The 24,822-nt window shown below is 40.8% G+C and overlaps 1 protein-coding gene across 2 annotated transcripts in view; it reads left to right on the forward strand.

The window, feature by feature from the left end:
• The window catches only part of LOC117951501 (protocadherin Fat 4), a 103,061-nt gene that overhangs the window by 40,186 nt on the left and 38,053 nt on the right, over nt 1-24,822 (forward strand). For both annotated transcript variants that reach the window (XM_034883226.1, XM_034883227.1), the window contains exons 2-6: nt 11,365-11,496; nt 17,533-17,794; nt 18,516-18,866; nt 21,668-22,590; nt 24,211-24,385. In XM_034883226.1, the coding sequence (XP_034739117.1) occupies nt 11,365-11,496; nt 17,533-17,794; nt 18,516-18,866; nt 21,668-22,590; nt 24,211-24,385 (1,843 nt within the window). The remainder of the gene's footprint in view (nt 1-11,364; nt 11,497-17,532; nt 17,795-18,515; nt 18,867-21,667; nt 22,591-24,210; nt 24,386-24,822) is intronic.

Here is a 24,822-nt window from a genome sequence, read left to right on the forward strand (position 1 = left end):
TGATTGCTGGTTTCACTTCCAAAGTCAGGACAGCATTGCTCTTTTGTTGTCTGAGTATTTCTTTCTGTCAAACTCCCAAATGCCCACAAGTCTTATTGTCTGGGCCGCCTGTCTCTTTCTTTTTTCGGGTAAAATGATGGATTTATTTAAACTAGAAGTGATAAAAAATGAAGTTAAAGTCGTCCCTTCTTCTGCTTTTCTTCTACCGATCCACAAAATACATGTCTGGGCTGCAGGAGAGGTCAATAACAAATGACAAAGTTGTGCTAAACTGGGGTTTTGACCCCAGAGTAACCAAGGGCTCCCATAATGCAACTGCTCAGAGGAATAAATCATCACCTTCTGACCTCGCGCGCTGACCCTCTAAACCCTGGAGAAAACCTAAAGGTGTTATAGATGATAGTAGAGACCGAGAGAAAGGAGGAGGGGAGTATGAGAAAAAAAGTCTTCCTCTCTCATGGGGCGTCTAGCGAGCCTTTTTGAGTCGACAATTAATAGTCTCTGTAGGTTTCCTGAATGGGGAATTGAGACGAATTGTCTCTTGGCTATTCAGCTGCGTTCAAGCGTGCCGCCAGACAAAAAGGAAAAAAAGAAAAGAAAAAAGAGATGGCTGTGGAGGAGCATTACCCATAAGGCTGTTTTTGAAACATTTCCTTTTTGTTTTGCAGGCACAGGCCCTATGGGAAGACCCCCATACACTTGTTTCTGCTCCCTCCGACACTCACGCTCACACACCAACCCAGTGAAGTGACCATTTCGAAAGCCAGAAATCTGCCAAAACTGAGCCACTTTAAAATAGTGACCTTTCAACAGCTCTTCTTATTACGAGCCATTTAGCCTGGTGAGGGAAAACAGATCATATTGAGGCTGACATTTGTTTTTTCGGGCTTGACGTTTGAAGGCAGAAATTATATTCACTCATTTCAGTAGCCACAGAACGACATGCCATACGTCAGTCGCTTTTGCTTTACAAACAGCAAGGCATTGATGAAACCGTCGGGCCGTAAATCCTGACGAGAGTGCCTCATATTATGTGGAACTCTAAAGGAATGGGCTCTCGCTCCATGGAGAACGTCTGGGATCACATCCGTAAAACGCAAAGGATGAAGCTGGAATTGCTGTGAACAGTGGGAGATAATGAAATGTGCAGGCAACATGGGAATGCCATTGAAGCCTATTTTAATCCGCTAATGATGTCTTAGAGCCCTAGAATTCGTCCTTGGCCACAGGATTTCTTCCCATGCTAATTTGTCTTGGGAGGCTGAAGTGCATACAAATGGCTTGTTAATTAAGATGGATGGTACTTCTTAAAAGCCTATCTTCATGATAATAAGCGAGAGCTAAACATGTGGAGCCTTGTAAGACCTCCTTGTAGTATGGATGTGCGTGTGGAGGTATGTGTGCGGTATGACAGGGGGAGGGGTGGTCTTACCATTACACATGTATGAATGAGCATGTCATGGGTTCCGTGTGATTGGTGCACAGTTTGCATTTTCATCCATTTGTATCTTAGGGTGAGAGAGAGAAAAGAGAAGCAGGGCTATCTCAGGGCCCTCCAGTCTGTTTCCATGAATGGCCTCAGCAGGGGGAAACTGTCCCTCATTGTCAAGTCATTTGGTAGAAGTCTTTTTAACGCCACCTCATGTTAAATTCATCAACATTTCTTCCAAAAAAAATCCTTTCTTTTGCCCCTCAAAATGTCATCAGATCAGGATTTCTTGCCAAGCTGATTCCTGCTGAGGCATAAATGTCCACGGCAGATGTATTGGGGGCCAAAAAAGAGCTCTCATGACGATAAAGCGAAAAAAAAAAAGAGAAGGGCGATTGGATCAGGAATAACCAGGTTGACTATTTATAAGAGCTTGATTAGCCGAGCCACTGTATACAAAATATAGGACTACATTAAAAACTTTGTCCACTAGAGACAGAATATATCAGCTGTAGGCTGAGGTTGCCCTATGAAATTGTTATGTTGACTTCTCTCTTCCTGCTCTATGTGTAACAGACATGAGAGTGGTATCTATTGTAACTAACTCTCAGTAAGGCAAGCTATTACGTCAAGTGCATTCAGAAATTCCCATCAACAAAATGCAACAAACTGCAGTTGCAAAAATCTAAAATTGTATGTTCCAAGTTAGCCTGATCAGCAGGAGCTTTGGGTGGCAGTCGGCTTCCTTGTGGGGCACAGGTCAGCCACAAAGTCAACTACTGCATCACTACTTGTTCCCACACACATACACCCTACCCACCCGCACCATGTTTCTCCTCCCAACATTAATGTTTGCAGGGGGGTTTCACATAAACAGGGACTACTGGGGGTGCCTGGAGCTTTTCTCACAACAATCCTGTGCTCCTGTTTTGGATTAAAGCTGCTTTCACCTCCCTTCATACATACACGCATACACATATGCACTTACATTCCTTACTCGCTGTCCTCCACTCCTCCACTCATGCTTGTTTAAATAAAGTAAATAACAGTTGAGTATCATCTTTTTTCAATTCACACCTCAGCACTTTTTTTTGTTCACATAGAAGTCTGCCAGCCAGTGATGATGTGTTCAGTTCAACTTCAGTTCAACAGTTAAATATAAAACTGAACTTTATGATCTGGATGAAAACTGGCATTCTTTAGTAACTTGTAGAGCATTCTTACTTAAAGGTCCCATGGCATGAAGATTTCACTTTATGAGTTTTTATTAACATTAATGAGTTCCCCCCCGCCTGCCTATGGTCCCCCAGTTGCTAGAAATGGTAATAGGTGTAAACTAAGTCCTGGATATCCTGCTCTGCCTTTGAGAAAATGAAAGCTCACATGGGCCGATCTGGAATCTTGCTCCTTATGAGGTCATTAGGGGCAAGGTTAACTCCCCTTTCTCTGCTTTGCCCGCTCTGAGAAAGAGAGAGACATCATGGCTTTCAAACAACCAACCTTGCCCCCCCCCCCCCCCCCCCCCCCCCCCCCCCCCCCCCCCCCCTCCTGCTCAAAAGCTACACACAAAACACATTTAAAACCTGAATCCCTGTCAGCAACTAGCAAGTAGACAGGAAAATGTCTGAGAACAACATTTCCTCTGATGCTTTCTGAACTCCCAACCATAATGGAAACCAGATATATTGAATTTATAATTAAATCAGTGCCAAACATCATTACAGTAAGCTAATTATTTAACTTAGATTTCTAGGTTAAGGATTTAGCCTACTGCAGGGGAGAGATCCCATCGCATACATGACTTGTTAAAAATAAGGATGAATCCAGACTGAGATGCTTCGCTAATGCGTCTTTCATCCCCCCCAGCTCCTGTAAATCTCATGCATTTATCATTGGTTGACAGCAACTATGAAATAGATGCCATAATAGTCTTTTAAAGGCTCTCACAACCCTTGCAGAAGTCTTGGAAAGAAACATTAGCTTTAACGGAAGATGCCTGAAATCACTTAGATCTAGCATTTATCTGTTAAAATTTCAGTGATGCAAAGCCTGAGAGTACGTATTGGGCCATTTGAAACAATCTCCCCATGACATACATACATACATACACATATATATACATATATATGTTATATATATATGACAGGGAGATTTGGGATGGCTTCACACAAAATCAAATCAAATTTGTATACAATAAAATTACTTTTTTTTGCCAAGATCTCTTATTTAAGTACATATATAATGCATTGGGAAAAGTATTCCATTATAAATATGATCCAACATTGAAATACACCTACTTCCTGTCAGTGTGTTAAATATTGATGTATTAACCTGTAAGCTAGTGGGCCAGGTGGCGCTGAGTCTGACTACTTCATTATACTCTTGGAAAGTTCAAACTCTAGCAATGTGTTATATTGCAGCTGTTTGTTGAAAGCTTAAGCTTGTAACTCCAATTTTGGGGATTTTCCTTCCTTTCATATCAGTTGAAGGATTACATGCTTCTCTACATGCTGGAAAACATCCTCTTAGAGTATCTCTGGTCCTTTGTAAGAATGTGTTGTCATCAAGTTTAATACAAGGCAGCTCTTGAAAAGATATTGCTATCTGAAAACTGCAAATGAGCTTATCTTATGTTAACTGCAAAAGTTTTTTTTGCAAAGTAAGTGGTAAATACAGCCTTCAGAGGTAGGAAACAAATACAAACGGATAACATTTTTGTTTGAAATGTAGTGGAGCAACAGTGTGACGTCTCAAAAAATGTCAATAGCAATCAAATGTGTTGGTTTTCAGTACCAGAAATGGTTTATGTGTGTTTTTTTAATCTATTTGGAGTGTTTTATGAGCAATTACAAAGTGTTGTGTTTCTCAGTTTTTCTCCTTTCCATGGTCTGCGTGGTTTGAATGCCGTAATTGGAGGTAATTGTGGAGAGAGCGTAGTGATAAGGCTGTACACTCACGCAGAATCAGTGGCACTAACATGGATGCGGACAGACGACTGACTCCAGTTATGGTCTCCTTCCATTTTTTAAAGAAGTCCTTAAAAAATACAGATAACTGATAAAAAGAAGAAAAAAAACATTTTTTCCTTACATCTTCAAAGCATACTTTTCACAAATAGGCTAATTATTTTGTTTTTGATCTTTCATCTCACAAGGAGAAAATGCTTGTGATAGTGTTTTGATGTTCTTCTAACCTCCTAATCCGGGGATACAGAGCACGCAGCATTTAATAGGCTATGGTAATTTCGGTGATGGCTTTGAATTGTGCTCCGGCTTCAAGGAGAGCTAAATCTTGTCTCGCCTCCCGTTAGCTCTACTCTGATCTTGCACACGGTCTAATTAAACTTTCCATCTAACTCTCTCAGGTATGAACGAGGGGGAAAGAGTTACGGCTGTTTATAGTGAAGAAGAAGCCCAGTTTGCACTGCTCATGGCCGGATACGGGACCATAATAAATGGCAATCCATCAGGATTTGTTTCCACTCTCCTGTGTGCAGAGATGTCGGCAAACCCAGAACCTCTGTGAATCAATAGACTGGTCCAGATGACCTGGTGGGTTGTTCGTTCTGTTGGATCATATGTTTCACCCGAAATGCTCAGCGGGAATCTTTCTTGGCAAGGGTTTGCAGGGGGCTTGAAGGGGCCTGCTGTAGACAAACAATCTTTTAACAGTTGGTGAAGTGGTCCGCCGAGAGGACAGTGATCCCCTTTATTAAAACCACTTGTCCAACATTGTCTCTCCTCTCTCTCCCCTTGTTGGTTATATAAGGCCAAGGTGCTTTGTGATGGTTTGCAGGCTGCCCTGTTTTGTTTTGTCTGTCTCTTTCTCTTACTTTTTCCATGGGACTGCTGAAGATTTTGAGGGAACTTGAGGGGGATATGATCGTGTCCTGACTTCTCTCCTGCACAGTGCGTTGAGGTTTGGCTGACGTCCAGCTTTGTCTGCTTTTTCCCGGGCACAGTCCCATCTCCAGCACGCTCAAATTCCAGTCTCCAGAGCGCGCTTGCACTTTGCAGAGCCCGAGGACTGTGGTTAGTAGATGAATGACTTTGCAGGCATTTGTTTGACAGATAGAGCCCGTTGCGATTGTACACGTGTTAAAGAAACCGTACAGTTTGACCTTGTCCTAATTCTCTTATGTTGTTAAAAGATAGAGCTCAGGTGGCACTTTTACCAGTGTCCTTGAGCCACAGAACCCATACCTTCTTTAACTTCCCATTCATCTGGAGCAAAGAGTTTGTGACATTCTATCTAAACAGTTGAAACAACCACAAGGAGAGGTAGAGAATGAAGTGAAGATGAAGTGAAACAACGATGGTCTTTGTCTGCACATCTCAGGGAATTATTTACGTTGAATGTGGCATTTTATCACACACTTTACACGTCCTCTTACAAAGCAGAGCATTCATCAGATGTGCTTGGCTCATGCCATACGGTTTTCAGCTTAAGCGACGCAAACCCAGACCTAGGCCTGGGCTTTTTCTCCGTCGGTTGTTAATCCATTTTCAAAGTTCAGAGAATGACCGATTCCTCGTTACAGTATGGTGGCTCTTAAATAGAGCAGGAACGTTTGGGGAAAGAATGATTTCCCAATGTGCAGGGAGTTGGTTAGAATCCTCTTGGAGTTAAATACTTTGTTAAAGCAGTTGTGGGAAGTATGCAACGTTCTTACTGACGTGCTTGGGAGTGGTTCTTCAGAGGTTTCACAGTCAGCGGTTGGAAGGGATGTATAACCTCTCCGTCTGCATATGAGAAGGCCCAAAGATGACATTAATGCTCCTCTGGAGAAGCACCCCAATTAGAGCATTTTTTGTTGTTGTTGCTTCTGTTGGAATACTCTGCTAACCAGCCCAAGTGAACCAGCCTACGACTCGGTCACAGTCCTCCCATTACCCAAAGCCCCAGCTGATAACCATCTTAGATAACCATCCTGTCATTGTAACTAATATATATTATTGTACCTTAGATTGGAATAGATTTGGTTATTTATTTATCATACGTCGTGGAATCAGCACAAAGACTGTCTTTCATTCTGCCATTTAGCTGTTTATACTGCGCCAAAGCCTGACTAATATCTTTTAACAGCACAGGATTCTGGCTCTGACTCCATGATGAAGTGTTATATTTGGAATTGCTTTGTGATCCCAGATTTTTTTGACAAACTACGTCCAACTCGGGCTCATGTGCACATCAGTGAAAAATGGATGATGCAAAGTGGAATTGTTCAATCTCAGAGGCCAAGTATAACGAGTGCTGGAAGTCAGTGCATCCCCCAACCCTTGACCCAGACTCGTCAACAGCATATAAGGAGACATTTAAAAATGTTGAAATGATTATTTCCTGCAGGAGGCGCACCCTTTTCCAATTTTTATGATCAGATGAGCTCAACATTTACAGGCCAACTGTTGCATCAGTTGCACTAGAGTTCACTTTTCTTCTCTATGGAAGAAATGTGCTAATGATGGGTATTTCAACCTTTTTCACTCAGACATTCAGGGTGTTCAATGGAGCAAGCATGCACTGTATTACTCATCTGTAATACAAACCATTCTTCACTTAATTAATCAGACCCTCTACTGGTTATAGGAAATAACGGAGTAGGTAGCTGACAAAATATGTGCAGCCTACATGGGATTGTGCTCAAATAATGGATTGTTTGCTCCTACAGTGACTTCCCCCCCTGTCTGTCTGTCTGTCTGTGGAGGTCTTGGCATAACTGCAAGAATGAGACATTTTAAGGTGGAAACATATGAAAACGTGTGCTACTTCCACTTTTTAGATGTGGGGAAAAATGGCAATGGTTGTTTGCTCTCAGGGACGAAGGTGATGCTTTTACCTTCAGCTGTAACCAGAACTGTTTCTTCTCACTTCGGGAATTACAGTGTGGTGGGATGGAAGAAGTATTTTTGGTGTATTCTGTTACTTTTGAGGTAAATGTCTGTACTTTGATGTCTGCTGTGCTTCCACAAGCAAGTCATTTTAAAGATGGTTAGATGTGGGTTAGATTGTCAGTAATACAAAATTGGAATGAATGATGTAACAACACTTTGATACTTTCTAATGGTTAGTTCACCCAAATGACAAAAACATACACAGTCATTTCTTAAAAAGCCCTTGCCACACAGAAGGTTTTGGTGTTTTGTGCCAATACTCTTTTGAAACTTCTGCCTCCATCCCAGTACATTAGAGGCTAATGGAATTTCATTTGTGCTCCTCATAGCAACAATAAAACAAACGCAACAGCACATTTTGCTTCCAGAATAAATGTTTTGGTTACTCTTTGGTCATAATCCACAGATCTCTCCCTCAACAGCTTTCATATGGACAATTCCTTTGGTTAGAAGTTCCAGTGAGGTCAGTGTATTATTCAAAATAATTGGGACATTTTTACTGAAAAGACACGTTGCTGTTGAATTCTTCAGGTGTATTTTCTTCTGTTTTGAACACATTAAAAATCCATTCTTCCCTTTTATATTGGGGTCAGCACAGAAATGCCAGGTATGTCTTTAAATTTAAACTCTATGAGTGATAAAGGAGACTATATTACATAAAATAAGCTCAGACATTTAAATTATCCCACCTGTCAGTTCTGCATATATAATATAAGCTCTGGGAATTTTGTGAAAAGATTAATTTATCACTCAACCTCACTTTAGGTCTCATAATAGACAGGGCTCAGGAACCACTTGACGCGTGAATCATTCATACCTCCCCATAAATAATAAAACCCTGGCATCCCTTTAGCAGCACCTGCAACTTGAAACATTAGTTCGTGAAATACAATCTTTTCCATGTAAACTAATGTGTTTCACCTGCCTCAGCCAGGGCGTCTGGGTCCACCGCAGCCAGGTAGAGGGAACAAAACCTCTCTTCCTGCTTCTCTCATCCTCTCCCCCCTCTTGACCTTGCTTCCTCTTCCTCCAATGAATTTTTCCTCAAAGCTCTGTGATATATTCCTGTCCCGTGGGAGCTTGGGTAATGCAAACTGGAAGCGTGAGGCATAATTATTTCTCAAAACTGCACTTCTACCCTAATTAGTTCACTCCTCAGAAGTGGGCCTTGCATTATTTACACATCAAGGGGACACACAGGGCGGGAGATAAATATTCATTGTTTGTTGACTTTGTCTCTGTCCCTCAGCTCAGGCGCAAGTTGAGTTGAGAGCCGCTGCCATTGTGGCTTGTTTATACGACTTTTGCATAGCTGGTGCCCAGTACATAATCTGTCTTGTTCTTCTGTAATTATCTCCACTCATGCAGACACCAACTCAGAGCCGGTTCAATAAGTGGACAACATCAACTCATCCTGGCACAAGCAGATTGGATAAACGGGTGTTTATTGATGAGATTTGCAGACTTGCCCTGCTGCAATAAGTGTCATAGCTGTAAACAGCAAGAAGCATGTTTTATTCAGCCAGACTCAGACACCATTTTTAGCTATGTCCCCCTAAATATTTTTATTCTGGGTCATCTTTAATGAATTGAGCTTTTTCCAAAAGGAGACTGGTAGCTGTTACAAAGAGTTTCCTGCTACTGTTTGTAGCATTTGTGTGACTCGAATTCTGCTTTTCCTGTCAATAGCATTGACACACACACACACACACACACACACCTTTATGGTTCTACGGCCTTGAGGCCTATTGTCTGCTCCATAAATGCCTGCTGGGAAACTCTTGTTGCCTCAAAAGCTGGACCCATTGTGGACTTTTGTCCACAATTGTTCTTCTCCCAATTCCTATTTCATCTCATCTGTGTGTGTGTGTGTGTGTGTGTCTGTGTGTGTGTGTGTGTGTGTGTGTTTGTGTTTGTGTTTGTGTTTGTGTGTGTGTGTGCGTGTGTGTGTGTGTGTGTGTTTCAGTGGGTTGTGAAAGAGAAGTTGGGGCATCTTGTGATGCGTGGCACATGAATTACCATAATCAGAGTCAACATTAATGGAGGTCCTATCACTGGAGAATTTAAACCCGTCTTTTCCATATTTATAAAGTCAATAAACAGAGAATGTGCAGCAAAATGTCTGCTATGATTCAAAAGCGAGCCGTGTTTACTGGCTTTGAAATGCATATTTGGGTTAGTGGATGAGGCGGAGCAGATCGCAGTTTAGGTTGTGGGATATGAGTGAAAATGCAATATCGCCACACCACACACAGAACATCTGACACCATAAATGTCTCACTCTCACTGTCTCCTGGGTTTCCATTTACCCTCAGTCATTTGCATTGCTGAGCTTGTGTAACTGCTTCTCTGTCCTGCTTTAGGTGGCTAGGTGTCCACATGCTTTGGTCTTGTTGTATGTTAACAGAAAACCAGGATGGTGATGAAAGGGTCTCCAAGTGTGGTGAAAGAACCATTGCGGATCCTTAATTAAGTGGCCTCACTGGGTCTTTTTTGTAAAATGAGAAAAAGTTAACTGTCATTTTGAATTACTTGAAATCACATAATTAATGTAAACAACTGATCTAATCATAGGTTTGACTCCTGCCACTGCTGCGTCTGTAATACGTTTAGGTTATCAGAACAAGTCTCACTATATGGGACAAGGTTTATTCACATGAGGGGGGGTATGTGGTCTACAGTAATGTGTGTTTATTTAGGTTTCTTAGACATGAAAGTTAAAATCCCTGAGCTGCAGTTAGTTTGCTCTACAGTTACACTCACTGTAAGTCTCTATGGAAAAAAAGAGCCTCAAGTCAATTTGTAGATTGTACAATTTCCACGAGCTCAAGTGACAGTGGGGTGGGAGTTATACCCACGATGCAGTTCTCTAGATATATTAGTTTATGTTGGTGAGTTTAGTAGGTTGGTACAGTACAGACTAATAATGTCAAAAAACAAGTGTCCTTGCTTCTTCTTTGACTTTCTTCTATAATGACCTAGTTTATTACAGTAATCTGTAATGAAATAAGTTTAGACATGTGATTAAAATGCAGCTTAACCACCTTAAATCACATGAAATCAATTGAGTTGAGACAGAGATGGCAGTGACTGCTACTCCGCTAAGGGCTAGTTCCCTACTTTTAGTTTTTTTAATGTTACTTTTCCATTGTAATTACATTTAGCTACTGCCTGATTCATTTGGTTAAACAAACTCCAAGTGGAGTATAAAAAATGTTATAAACATTGTCTACCAACATTATAAAAAATGTGGAAGCAGGTAGGAAAAAGTGGGTAAATTAGATTTAGCTAACGCTATCTCACCAGCTCATGGATTTATAATCACCAGCTAGTCTCGGACAGAGGTTAAAATGATTCATGTTGCAGTTAGCATTGCTGCTACTTTGCTAAGCTTGGCCAAGTAGTAGGACTCATTTATCTAGTATTACTTCTTTTTCTCACCATTATAATTACATTTAGTCACTGCTTTGTTTATTTGGTCTAATTACTTGTTGGAGAATCAACAATGATTATTCAATTACGGTACAAGTAAATTTGCTATCTCACTAGCTAGCTGTAACTAGCCATAAGCTAACCCATTCTGTTTGGGTTTGACCTCTCTTGTAGATTTTATATGCTGTTTTCCAAAAAAAAATTCAAATGTTTTAACATCTTTACATAGCAAAACAGATGTTAAAGGTTTCTGGTCTTAATGCAATGATGACCGGAATATGTAATTGCTGGGTTTGGCTTTGAAGGGCAGACATTTTCTACTATTAAATCTAAATAGCCTACAGGATATTTGGAAAAACAATAATTCATTCTGCTTAGTTTTTGACCTTACAAGTCAATATACCACTCTTCATCATTTCACAGCTTTTCCTCTCCAGTCTCTCTGGAGTCAGAGAATAACTTTCCCCTTCTTGTGCAGCTTCTTCATCATCTAAAATCCAAGAATAAGAACGCAGGGTTTTTTCTTCTTTTTTGCGGCAATCTTAACAGCTGTAGCAAGTGCAATTTGGCAAATCTTTAACAGAAACTGTGGTGTTTATTCTTCCTCTGCAGGTAGAGATCACGCTGCAGGACGTCAATGACAACCCGCCTGTTTTCCCTAATGATATTCTTGATGTGACCATTGAGGAGAACGTTGGAGATGGCTTCAAGATCATGCAGCTAACAGCCACGGATGCAGACAAGGTATTTGCTCCCCCAGTTTCTATTCTGTCTGACAATGTTTTTGGACTTTTTTGTGCCCATTCTCCACTCCACAGCTTTAAAAAAAGATATCCTGGGAGTAATTTGGATTGAAAATATGCTCTAATTTTTTGTTCCTAAAGTGTAGAAACCACTGTAGATTCAAGTGAGATTTTGAGGCCAATGCAGCTGTCAATAATGAATGAAGCTAAGTCAACATTTAGTATCTTTATGTTGGACCATTTTTATCGCAAAAAAGCAGAAAAGCCATTAAAACTTTATTAAGAACATGGTAGTTAATATATGTGCGTATGAGCAATAGATAGAACAATAAAAAGTTGTCCATAGGGGGTATTTCATAAAGAAGGGGAGGTACAGGAGGAGTTTTAGAGGTGATGGTTATTAAATGGATAGTCTCAGATTGCCAGACCTTCCTCCACAGCGCTGGTTCTGGCTAGTCCACACAGCATTCTGTGATGGAAGCAAAATGTGTTCTGGATTGTTGTCAATTGTCTTTGGCAGCGTAAGCCCCAGACACAATGCCGGTGCCTCTGCAAAATAGCTTCAGGACGGAACTTGTTTTGGTGGAACATTTGTACACAAAAGTTGTTTTAGTCGTGCAAATGAAAAGTCTGATTGGACAGATAGTCTAGCTAGATGTCTGGATCTACCCTGCAGAGATCTGAGGAGCAGTTAACAATAGTGGTCATAATTCAACGGGAGTATAGAATCATAACACAAAGAAAGCAGAAGCTGATGGACACCCAGCCTAAAAAGAGGGACATCCGGCGGAAGTAGCGTCACCTATACAATCCCAGAACTGGAACGTCGTAAATATAGCCGATTAGGGGGAGAACAAGATATGGTGATAACAAGAAAGATTGTGCTTCTGTCACCCACACGCATCAACAAAAACACATAGACCACTTTGAATCTTCATACATTTTCTGTTCTAGACACACACATACACAGAATTTTCCTCTCTGTCTCCTGTGTTGACGTTATCTGAGACGCGTTGAGGCCCCTAGGGTCACAGAGACTGTAGGAGAACGGCCTGTTGCTCCGATAGTCCCTCTGTGGCCCCCATAGTTCACATTACATCACCAAGATCACTCTCAATTAGTTAAAAGCTCCATCTTTAGCTGCTTTAGGCAGGATATGGACATTAAATCCTGCAGTGAGCGAAACATAGGCCCTGCCGGCATCTCCGAGGTCTGTGGTCCCCCACCCAAGCCAAAGGACACAGTTGAAGTGAATGGAAAAAGTCAGGCCAAATAGATTAAAAGGAGAGAATATGGACTCAAATTTAATGCTAACTCATGAGGCCACACATCTTTTATTGCACAGCTGTTGCCTCACCCCCTTCTCTTCGCTCCAATTTGAGAAAAGTCATACAAAATTTCACCTATGGCCATTCCTTTTTGTCAGAATACTATATTGGCTGTAAATCTCAAACCTGGAGGCAGGTCAGTCTTTTCAGTAGGGGGATTTTAAGGACTTTATTTGATTATTTTCTTTTTTTAGCGCCAAAGTCACAGCTTTGATCTTGTAAGCATATGGAAATGAAATCAAACTGTGCAGTTGTTCACTTTTTCCTCACATTTCAGTATTAGCCTGAGCCGTAAGGTAAAACTTTAGGCTTTAAGTAATTAGGAGACAATTTAGCATACATTTTTGCATACAGACATGCGCAGATAAGTCTTCCCATATGATCAATTAAAAAAACTTCCATTCAAGAGAAGACACATTTTGCTTCAAGGCAGGGATTCCAATGAAAAGGAAAACATAGAGACACTGGGAGACAATGTAGAGAAGCCTTTTTTGGGAAATACATATTCTAGAGATGTTTACTCCAAGCTTTGTTGCAGCCATGAATAGGTTGCTTAAATAAAAGCCTGTGCTTAATTCCAGCTCTCACTTGGAGCCAGATATGAGGCCAGCCAAGTCTTTGCCCACATCCTTATGCAGGAAACTTAAGTTACGCGTACGGAACGCATTGGAGCCCTTGTTGAGAAAGCCACATGTGTGAGCCAATGCAGAGTAGCCAAGAGTGCAAACTGTTGGCCAGCTGACATGCTGAATTCAGACATCGTAATGATCCCATCCAATTTAACAGTGCTACATGTGGGATTCATGTGTGAGGGTATTAAAATGCTGTTTCTACGCATCCGTTTTTCGCTACACCCATTTCCACCTCAAAAAGAAGGAAGAGGTTGCAGTGGGGTTGAAATAAAATCAATATAGAACTTAGCTCTTTTTTTCTAATTGCAGGCTTGGCCTCTCTGAAAAGGTTTCTCACCTCATTTGAACGAGAAATGCTGCCTTTTGTGTTTTTGGAAAGACTGTGAATGTTTTATAGAATTCTGACCTTATGTGGAAAATATGTTACAGGTAAAAAACATAACAATGGAACAATTTAGGAGAGGTCTCTGAAAGTAAGCATAGCCTTAAAAATGAACAGTAATGTGTTCCAGAGGCTTACACATCCACCACAAGAATATTTCTGGACACTTCTTGCAGTTATAAATGTGTTGAAAACAGATGTACAAAGCAGGAGTGCAGCTGGTTGGTCCATCTCTACCTTTTAAAGGGCTTTATGTCTGAGCTCTCAGTGACAACATGTTGCTTGTTTTTCATGAGTCTGTATTATGATTGGCTAGCGTGCTCGTTGCTATCCCTGCCGGCGCTGTCTGGCTTTGCACCTCTCACTTCTCATAGAAACAGCTTGCTCCCAAAAACCACTCATCTGCAAAATGAAGTGTATGAAAGTGTTTACAATCTTAACTACTTATGCAAGTTTAGTAAAGAAAGAGATAAGGATTAGTGCATTACACATGAGAGTGTAGATATGTTTATGTGTATAAATGCACGCCTGTGTTCATAATTTGTATAGGTATGTGAGTGTTGGACTGTGGCCTAGATGGACCCCGTGCTCGGCCTCTCCCACTGCCCTTCCTCTGCCTTTGAACCCTATCAGAAAATTAATTGGTGAACCGCGGGTGTTGGGTTCCGGACTGCAGCCCATGTGGTTGATGGGATTGCCAGATCTGGAGCTACTGATTGATGACAGCAGGGTCCTTAAATGATTGGAGCCTCGCTCCGTCGTCCTCATCTCCCTCGTTTATTTTTTTACTGGGCCTGGATCGCTGACCAGGTCTCTGTTAATGTAATGAGAGACAGGGTCAAGAAGACGGAGGTTTTATCCGTCATATAACAGACCACGGGAAAGAGATAAGAGCAAGTCATGAACTTGGCTTTACGATATTGACTCTGTCTAAATCTTTTGGCAAACAACCACATTGTCTGGACTTTTTGGAGCATTGCCATTTATGCACAAAAGGGAAAGAAAACATGTAATTTGTCTTTGTGACGGACAAGATATTTTCATTCTGTCTCTTCAATTACCATATTGTGTAAAATAATTAAATATTTACTCCTTAAATACTTGCTCTTTTAATTTGTTATCACTTTTTATCTAGCAGTGTGCTCCATTGTTACTTATTGCTACGGAATTAGACTTTTTGCCATTTTCTGCAGTGTGGTTATTTTCAAAAAGAACGGTTTTGGGAAAAACAATCAACTCACAGCAGTTAACAGCAAAACCATTCAAAGAAGCAGAGCATTGTCTGTCATTTTCATCGGAAGCCTTTAACACAGGGAGGCACTGGCATCAGAGAGGCAAAGGTGCTAAGCAGCGACAAGCAGCGCAACAACAGGGTGTTGTCTATAGTAAAACTTTATGCTAATGCAAGAAAATAGCAGCACTTGTGTTCCCATAGCAAAGTGTTCAATTGTTCGGGTGGGGTTGAATATTGCTTACTAACTTGCATGCTTAGCAAATGCATGCCTGAAAGATACAGATTAAGTGAGAAGTAAGACACAGAGTGCTAACGTTACCCTTAGACATTACTGCATGCACACCGTTGATTTAAAATATAGTTTGTTATGTGAGCACTATTGTCCACCAAGGCAGTAAATGTGTCGACATGCAGATAGAGCAACCGCTTAATGCAACGCGTCTCTATATAAGCCTTTCCATTGTCCCGGCAGGATCAAAAAGAACCACACAAACATCAGACATAGCTGAAAGAGTCTCTTTTAGCTTAGCTCTTAACCGGCTGTAACCAGAGCTTCATCTCACTGAATGGCTGTAGCTTTTTGATGTTGCTTTTTTCTTTTTGGCAGAAGACACACAGTGATACAGTTGTCTGATCTCTTATTGTCCCCGGCACAAATATAAATGTCAGGCTCCGTCGTCAGGCTCATTCAGTTGTCATATTACATTCAGTCCACCTCTTCTATTCCAAAAACTCTTGCTGTAGCTATCACGTGCGTCATGGCCCTTGTACTTGTCCAAGGTAATAGAGGATCTATTAGTTGCATTTATAGAGGAACACTATAGCCCCCAAAAGTTCAAAGACTGAGATGGAGTCTCACTAGAACATTGCCATTCAGCTTCTGCTTCTTTTTCTCTGTCTATTGTGACCTGTCCTTTTCATGATAAGCCACAGGAATGATATATTTGGTATCTACATAAGAGTGACATGACACTGTCATGACATATGAACCCTAACCATAACCCTAACCATAATTTATGTATGACACTTACTTAAAGAAGCGTTATGTCATAAACATGTTTGACTTGTGTATAATGTTTATGACATTTTCATTACCGTGTCATGTCACTCTCTAAAGTGTAACGTTATTTTGTTTTTGTTTTCAAAACTACCAAAGAAATCAGACTATTTTAGTGGCATAACCTTAACCCCTGCCCCAAACAAGTCGAATTTTGTGAAAATCTTGTTGAAACATGAACTTTTTTCATTATACTTGTGCAGCAATTCACCTTAAACTGTCTTCATTCAAGTCACCGACACTTTCAATTTTGTCAAATACTGCATGACATATGTGACAAGACTTTTAGGACTTGATAATTGACAATTGATTTGGTAAGATGGAGATTTATTTTATTTCCAATGACATTAATAAAGTTACTTCTTTTGTTAACGTAGGGCAATTGTGCGGGGTGTTTTCTTTTTAATTTAAGACATGCTTGAAGTTTGGAATTTGTCTCATGTTTGTGCAGGTTAGCTGGGTATAATAACTCTACATCCGTTTTCTCCGTCTTCTGTTGATGTCTCTGTCTTGACTTGCGAACTATAGCGTGGTCTCTTTGAAACCACAAGCCTCTCCTTTATGGATGGTCCACATGAAGAAAGGTTTCATTCATTCTAGATAAGTAGGTAGCTTGATGCGGAGACGTGACATGCTAACGTGTGGTAAAGTGATTTCCTACCGGATAGAGTTGCTTTGATACTTGTAATCACGATGCTCTTCCTCTCCTCTGGGTTCAGCAAAGTGCCTCTAACTTACTGGCCCCTGTTTCGCTCTGAACCCTGAGAAAGAGTTGGAACAATGCTCCATAAAATGTAGCCAGCAAATATTGACTTCAAATTTGGTTTTTGGTTTGTTGCTTGCAATAAGCTTAAATTCTTTTGAAACAATGACAATGTGAACTTGCATGTTGATTCCACAATTCTGCTTAAGTTTATGGTTTCATGCCATAAACATGCAGATTTAATTATGCAAATTCTGTTGAGTTCATGTTACTATGTACTCTACCGGTCAAAAGTTCTGGGTCGCTTAGAACTACGCCTAGACTCCATTATAGACAGAATACCATCTGAGATCAGTTACATTGATTTTTTAACCAGAGCAGCAGTTTTCAGATTACATTTTGTGTTTACATTATTGCAAAAGGATTCTCCAATGTTTTCTCAGTTAGTTTTTTTAAAATGATATCAGATTAGTGAACAGAATGTGCCTTTGGAACATTGAATGAATGGTTGCTGATAATGGGCAATGTAGGTATTACATTACATTACATATTACATTAAAGATCAGCCACCCATTCAGATCAGCTGGTATTCTGTCTATAACGGAGTAGAATGGAAATTTGCAAGTGACCTCAAACGTTTGACTAAGGTAGCTGCGATCAATTACAAGCTACAGTATTACATTTTTCTTTCTTCACCTCAGGGTCCCAATGCTCTTGTGACATACACCATCATCAGTGGGGCAGATGACAGCTTTCGGATTGACCCTGAGTCTGGTGATCTGATTGCCACCAAGAAGCTGGATAGGGAGCGTCGTTCAAAATATTCCCTTCTGGTACGCGCAGACGATGGAAAACAGTCCTCTGACATGAGGCTGAACATCACCGTCAAAGACGTCAACGACCACACGCCCAAGTTCTCCCGGGCAACGTATTCATTTGATATCCCCGAAGACATGGCACCAGGTAAGGTCTCCGTGTCACCTTATGAAGCATCAAGTTACAACCTAAAACACGTTTACGTGTAAAGACTGTAGACATTGGAAACTCAGACAGGAAATGTTTTGTCTTCTGCAAAAGCCCTTAGACTGAACTCTGTTTATGCGGAGCAGCTTCTTTGTAGCAATTTATAAGAGCATTTATTATAAGAATGTTTTTATATGACTATTGTAGCTCTCCCAAATCCTCCGTATCTTCCTTAGGGGAAAATTAAGAGTTTATTAGGTCAAAGGGACAGTAAATTATATCTGATTTATATGGAAATCTATATTGACCAGCAGGAGTTACAATAATACTGACAACTGTCTGACCCAGCTCCTTTTTTACTCTCCCCACTTTATTCACAACAAAGATTTAAAAAAAAACATGTTTGGAAATGAAAGAAGAATGTCAAGTGAGATATGATTATGTGAAGTACTAATACAAAAAAAATGTCATCATTAGCTGGTAAAGCATTATCTTCATCCCTACTTCTTCAGCTCAATACCAATGATTGGAAGAGTTTTGGTTCCAAAACTGTTACAGGCCAAGTGAGTTAAAAAAGCAAAACTGGCAGAGGGATCACCGAGTCACTGGTATTAATAAACAGCCCTAATAACCCCCTGTAGATATATTAAAGTCAATTGTTCTATAGGGCAGTAAAGTCTAACTTCTCGTCTCTGTGTTCCAACCCGTCTGACTCTCGCAGGCTCCATCGTGGCGGCGATCCTGGCCAGCGACTCTGACTCAGGGGTAAACGGAGAGGTCACCTACTCTCTGGAGGAGGACGACGAGGACGAGACCTTCCTCTTGAACCCAGTGACGGGAGTTTTCAACGTGACACGTCCTTTGGACTACGAGACTCAGCAGTACTATATTCTGACAGCGAAGGCCCGGGACGGCGGGGGGCAGGCCAGCACAGTCAGAGTGTATTTCAACGTCCTGGATGTGAATGACAACCCGCCCATCTTTAACACCAGCGTGTACAGCACGTCCGTCTCGGAGAGTCTGCCGCCTGGATCCAGTATTGTCACTGTTGGGGCCAGTGACGCTGACGATGGTATGTACCCTACATGTGGGAAAAGAAAGAAGTTAGAATAAAAACATATTTAAAAAACAAATGCGTAAAACTTAAAAAATGTAAAATGTGTCAAACGTAAGTGCAGCCTGTAAAACATGAAATGCGATTTCTTTTTGGTGCATACACCTAATACACACACAAACATATGCTAATACTGATATGTAGGTATACATAAAAATGATATGTAGATCCAGCTCTTATATCTAGATATATACAGTTAATAAATAAATAATAAATAATAAATAAATAAAAATTTGATGTTTTAATATTGTAGATACATGATTATTTACTTGTAACGCAAGTTGACAAATTGGCGATCATTAAATATCCCTATTGTCAGACAAAATCAGAAACAAAACAACAAATCTTGACACTGATTTGACTCTATATAAGGTTTCAGATGAGATTTTTATATTTTATATGAGATTTGCTATATTCCAAAGCATTTGGCAACACAGCCAAATCAGGATACATTGTATTAGTGAAAGAAAAATATAGATTTGTTTTTTTTAGTTAAATCAAGTTAAACTCTGGTCAAATATCCCAGCAATGACGGGATATTTAAAGAAAACAGTTCTTTGAGAATGTTTTTAGCAGTAATGTTCTCTCCTACCTTGTAAATCAAGTGTTGTCAAGTTAGCCATAGAAGATTAATTTAATGTAGGCCTGTCATTTAGTTATGACAGTTGGTTACACAGAAACTTTCAAACCTACATTTTATTTTATTTTTATTATTTTTTATTTAGCGTCGTGCATGAATGACTTGATGAAATACATTTTCACCGTATGATTAAGTGGCCTGAGTTATTTCTGCGTTTCAGGTGGTGGGTTTCTTGTATATGAAGTGCCGTGTGGTATTTGAACCGTCACCGGTACTCTCCTCCGCTGTAATTACCGCTTCACCCAGACCTAATGTGGTTATTGTGACCTACATTCCTGGGAAATACGCTGCCTAGTTCTCAACCAGAGTCTGGCTTCTTTCTCCACTGTCCACATAATCTGACCGCATCATCCTCTTCAGATTTATAGTTGCAGCTTTCCACTGTCAAAATAAAACGCCATTGTTAGCACTTCCTAAGCCCCTGACCCCCAACCCAGAGACTTTGTCTTTAGATGGCGTAGCCTCAACTCAGATGGAAGTAGCACTCAAGCTTTTGATAAGGGATTACTTGTGTTCTGTAAATACACTCCGGAGTGTGGGAAGGTGCCGGCCGGCGCTTTCCACATGAATACCCCTTTGACTTGAATTACAGACGCTCAATTTAAGATCATTTTAACCCCCAGTTACAGTGCTGCGGATTAGGCCCGATTTCAAGGATAGATAGTTTACTGCTTCCGTCCACTCAGTCACACTGTAGTTATCTCATCTGAATGAATGTTTTAATTTTGCGGGATTTACAAAAATGGCACAACCGCACTATCAGTTTTGGATGTAGTTTGTGGTTGTGTTTCTTTTTTGAATGCAATCCATCATGCTACATGAATGGATTGTCTACTTGGAGGACAAGAGTAGCAGCCAGAGAGCCCCAGCTGTTGCACATGAACAATTTGTGGAAATTGATGTAGAAAACCCCTATAAATTACTAATTCACACACACACATACAGCATATTTAACAATCTCATCTGGAACAATGAATGCAAGTCATAAATAGTAACATTTAACCTCTACTGTCTGTCTGTTATCTGGCTATTTAAATTCAGGTTAATACTGCAGTTAATTGTACACATTAACAGGAATAGACACTTAATTCCTGCCCTACCACAGATTCCTCCTATTAGCCCAAATTAAATTTTAATTTTCAGCTTTCTACAGCTGCAAATATTAGTGAATTGACAGAAAATGAATTGACAACTATTTTCATAAACAAATAATCATTTTTGTCATTTTTTAAAGCAACAATAAAAAACATCTGATGACTCAAGCTTTTTTTAAGTGCCCATATCATGAAAGAAAACACTTTTTTGTGGGATTTGGGGTGTTATTTTTTTGTCACTGGTGCTTCCACGCACATACAAACTTGGAAAAAAAACATCCATGCTGTTTTGACTGAGATACGGTTTCTGAATGTCCTCTGCCTTCAGTCTCCGAGTCAGCTGTTCAAATTCTACACGGCTTTCTATGTCACTAGGCGAGATGAGGTGCTAACCGTAGCACATGCTAGCGCTGGCGTGCTAGCTCTTTCTCAATGGCAAAACTCTGCTACAACACAGTTCACCATAATCTCCAAAAGAACTACTTCCATGTCCCTGTTCTGCAGGTACTCCGCAAGTGCCCCTCATTTAGAAGAAGTCTCCTAGCTAATATTGACTTGTACTGACGAAAGAAGAAAAAGTGATCTAGCCTATGTGAGCCTTGCTTAGTTACTGAGCATGTGCAAATTTCAACAAAGATAGTTTGGATTGAGATGTTTCACTCTGTAGCTAAAACAAGTGAGATGTCTCACGCTGTAGCTAAAACAGAGACCTAAACACCTAAACCTAGACGAGCTGCAGCAATGTGCAGTACAACAAAAATATGGTGTTTCTGAAGATGACCATGTAAACCTACTCTGGTACAACATCAAAATAGAATTATGAACCTGAAAATTAGCATAATATAGGCACTTTAAACATAAGGATGTTATAATTTTATTTGTCATGCAGGATGGTGGATGGAAATTGTCTTTGCACTGCTAGTCAGACACTCTAACACAGTGTACAGCTTTAAAACAGCACTGTAAAAGAAATCTAACTTTGAATTATTATTACCTTCTGATTCCCTCTTGGCATTTTTTTCCAGGCCAAAATGCACAACTCCTCTACAGAATTGCTTCTGGGGATCCCCAGGGCCACTTTGTCATCAGTAAGGAAGGAGTCATCCAAAGCAAGAAGGCCTTGGACAGAGAAATCCAGTCCTTCTACAACCTTGTGATCACAGTCAATGACCTGGCTCCTCCTCCCATGACCCGCTTCACCAGTGCTGCCCAGGTGTCCATCATTCTTCTAGACGTCAACGACTGCCCGCCGGCCTTCACCTCTCAGAGGATGACCTACATCCAGGAGAACACGCCGGTGGACACAGTCGTGTTCACTGCCCAGGCCACAGACGCCGACAGTGGACCCAACAGCTACATCGAGTACTCCCTCAAAGGATCTCAAAGTAACAAGTTCAGCATTGGTACAATAGACGGTGACGTCAGGTTGGTTGGGGAACTGGACCGCGAGGAGCTTTCCAACTACACCCTCACAGTCGTTGCTACAGATAAAGGGGAACCCCGTCTGTCTTCAACGATGGATGTGACTATGATGGTTTTGGACGTCAACGACAACACGCCGAGCTTCTCGCAGAATATCTACGACATCGAGATTGAGGAGAACACCTTGACTGGGACTGATGTCACCCAGGTGTTCGCCAGCGATGCAGATGAAGGCACCAATGGGCAGATCCGATTTTCTGTGTTAGGAGGCAACACCAACTCTGATTTCAGGATTGATTCGGTTACAGGGGTGATTTCTGTGGCCAAGCAGCTGGACCGTGAGGCGTGTTCATCCTATTCACTGGTGGTCCAAGCCGCCGACCGAGGCAGCAGCCCCAGGGTGGACCGCGCAACCGTTAACATTGTGTTGTTGGACGTCAATGACTGCTCCCCTGTGTTTGAGCTCTCTCCTTACACTGTCAATGTTCAGGAGAACTTGGAAGACCTTCCAAAAAACATCTTGCAGGTCAGTATGTTGTTTTTTTTTCTTCTTCATGTCAAGACATTTATTAAAATGTAAGCAGTTAGGAAATCATTAACGTTCAAAGACACAACGTCCTCAGTTTGAAGAAAGCAGTGTTTTGAATGATAGTTCTAAGACCTTTAGTCTTAAAGCTAACGCCTTAAACATATTTGGAGTAATACTAACTTAATAAGTGCAGGTATGTGAGATTTATCAGGGTGCTAAACTACTTACCATGGTGGTCCTATTTAGCTAAATATCATGGCAAATATGTGACTGAAGTGATATAGAAATGATTTATGACTGCAATTTGCTCCGCACAATTAGGGCTTTATAGAATTTCACTGAAATATGAAACTGGGCTAAATTGCATGACAAGGCAGTTAACATCCCAACCGCCCTGATGACTAAATGAGCCATTCATAAAAAATGGAGGGGAAGGACTGATTTCCAGTGACGGCACAATTCCAATTTCTTGCGCTTGTGTACCTTGTGAGGAAATGAGGGTACAGTTATGTGGTGGGAAGGGGTCCAGACATGGAGGGTTTTGACACATAAGAACACACATCTGTGCGCTAACCTGGCTGTGCCGGTCTGGAGCATGCACGGCAGGCAGGGCCCACAATGCATTTGGGCACACTGGTGAAACGTTATAGTTTAATGTTGCATTGCAAGGGGAAAAGTCAGACTGACTAATATTTTCGTTCTCACTGTTTTTGATGATTACCTGGGAAAGTCTGATTAGACTAAGTGAATTAGTAATGATCTTCCCTCAACAATTACTATCAAGGTGCCGTCTAGCAACATGATGGTAATTAACCCCTTAGCGGCTTCAGTGGAAAGTCTCAGCATGGTTACTGCCAGCTATGTTTGGTTGTGTAAATTGGGCAACATATTTCTCGCTATAATGCTATACTAAAAACTTCTAGAAAGACAAAATTAACAGGGGAACTGCTGGAAAACTAAAAGAATTAGATTTTTTGTGAGTTTTGTGAGTATGGCATTTAGGCCATTGCGCTGGTGTTTCTGCACTACTCTTTTCAGAGATCACTTGTCAACTAAACCACTGAAATGTCAATTTATACAACCCAAAGGCACATTTTTTAGGTTCTTAACTTAAAGTGAGAATATGGCACCCTTTCTGAATAATGCTCATATTTCCCAAGTAGAGAACAATGGTACAGTCACCAACTTGACTCAGTATGTCCATTTAACCGCAGTATTTAGTTTACCAATATTAGCCAACGTAAAGTACTGGTCGTAACAGACCAAGTACAGTAAAGCTGCAGCAATAAAACAAAGGGTTATTGGAAGGAGCAAGAGTATGTTTTAATGCGAAAGGATTTAACATTCAGTATGTAAGAAGAAGAATGTTTCAAAGGTTACATAGTCTTGTTTTTGTATTTTTAATTTTTGCTATTTTTTAAGTCATACTGAAGTAAAAGTACCTCAAAAAGGTATAGGACATTTTACTTTGCACCCCTGCTGCCGTGCTATAACAGCTTCCCAGTTTTATTTATTACACACAAACTGTTCTGTTGGAAATGAAAAACACATGATTTCTTGTACAAGACGATAAAGACTTCCTGAATCTCAAAAGAAGATTTTTTCTGTGTTTTCCAGGTTGTTGCCAGAGATGACGACCAAGGTGCCAACGGCCAGCTAAGCTACATGCTCAGTGGTGGGAATGACGAGGGCGCGTTTAGCCTGTCCTCCAGCGGTCAGCTGAGCCTGACCCAGACTCTGGACCGCGAAGCTCAGGGGAAATACATCCTGCTGGTCACAGCCACCGACTCAGGTGAGACCGCAGTGGAGGGTGGAGCTGTGGGTGCGGCCGAAAGCATCTTGAAATGTTTGACCGTTTTGTAGTAAAAGATGATTTTTTGCTGGCCTTATAGTATTGCATTTCAGTTTATAGTGTTCCAAAAGCCAGTTGTTTATGTCTGAATTCTACTTGTTCAACATGTTCATGATGATCTGGTAAGGATTGATTGAGCACCGTGTAATATGTCCTTACATGGACATTGTTGAATTTCAGCAAAGCATGACATTTTGTAATCAGCCTGCAAGAACCGAGCTGAAAAAGAATATTTTCATAAACTAAAAGCAATGTCAACAAACAGCATTTTGATTTCACAGTGTGCACAGTGCTCCTTTTGTGTGGCACAATAATCTAAACATTCGGGAGTTTTAAGCTTGCAAAACAGTGGGTGTTTTTGACTTATTCCCCTAAGA

Source organism: Etheostoma cragini, chromosome 10, assembly GCF_013103735.1.
Source record: "Etheostoma cragini isolate CJK2018 chromosome 10, CSU_Ecrag_1.0, whole genome shotgun sequence".
Lineage (NCBI taxonomy): Eukaryota > Metazoa > Chordata > Actinopteri > Perciformes > Percidae > Etheostoma > Etheostoma cragini.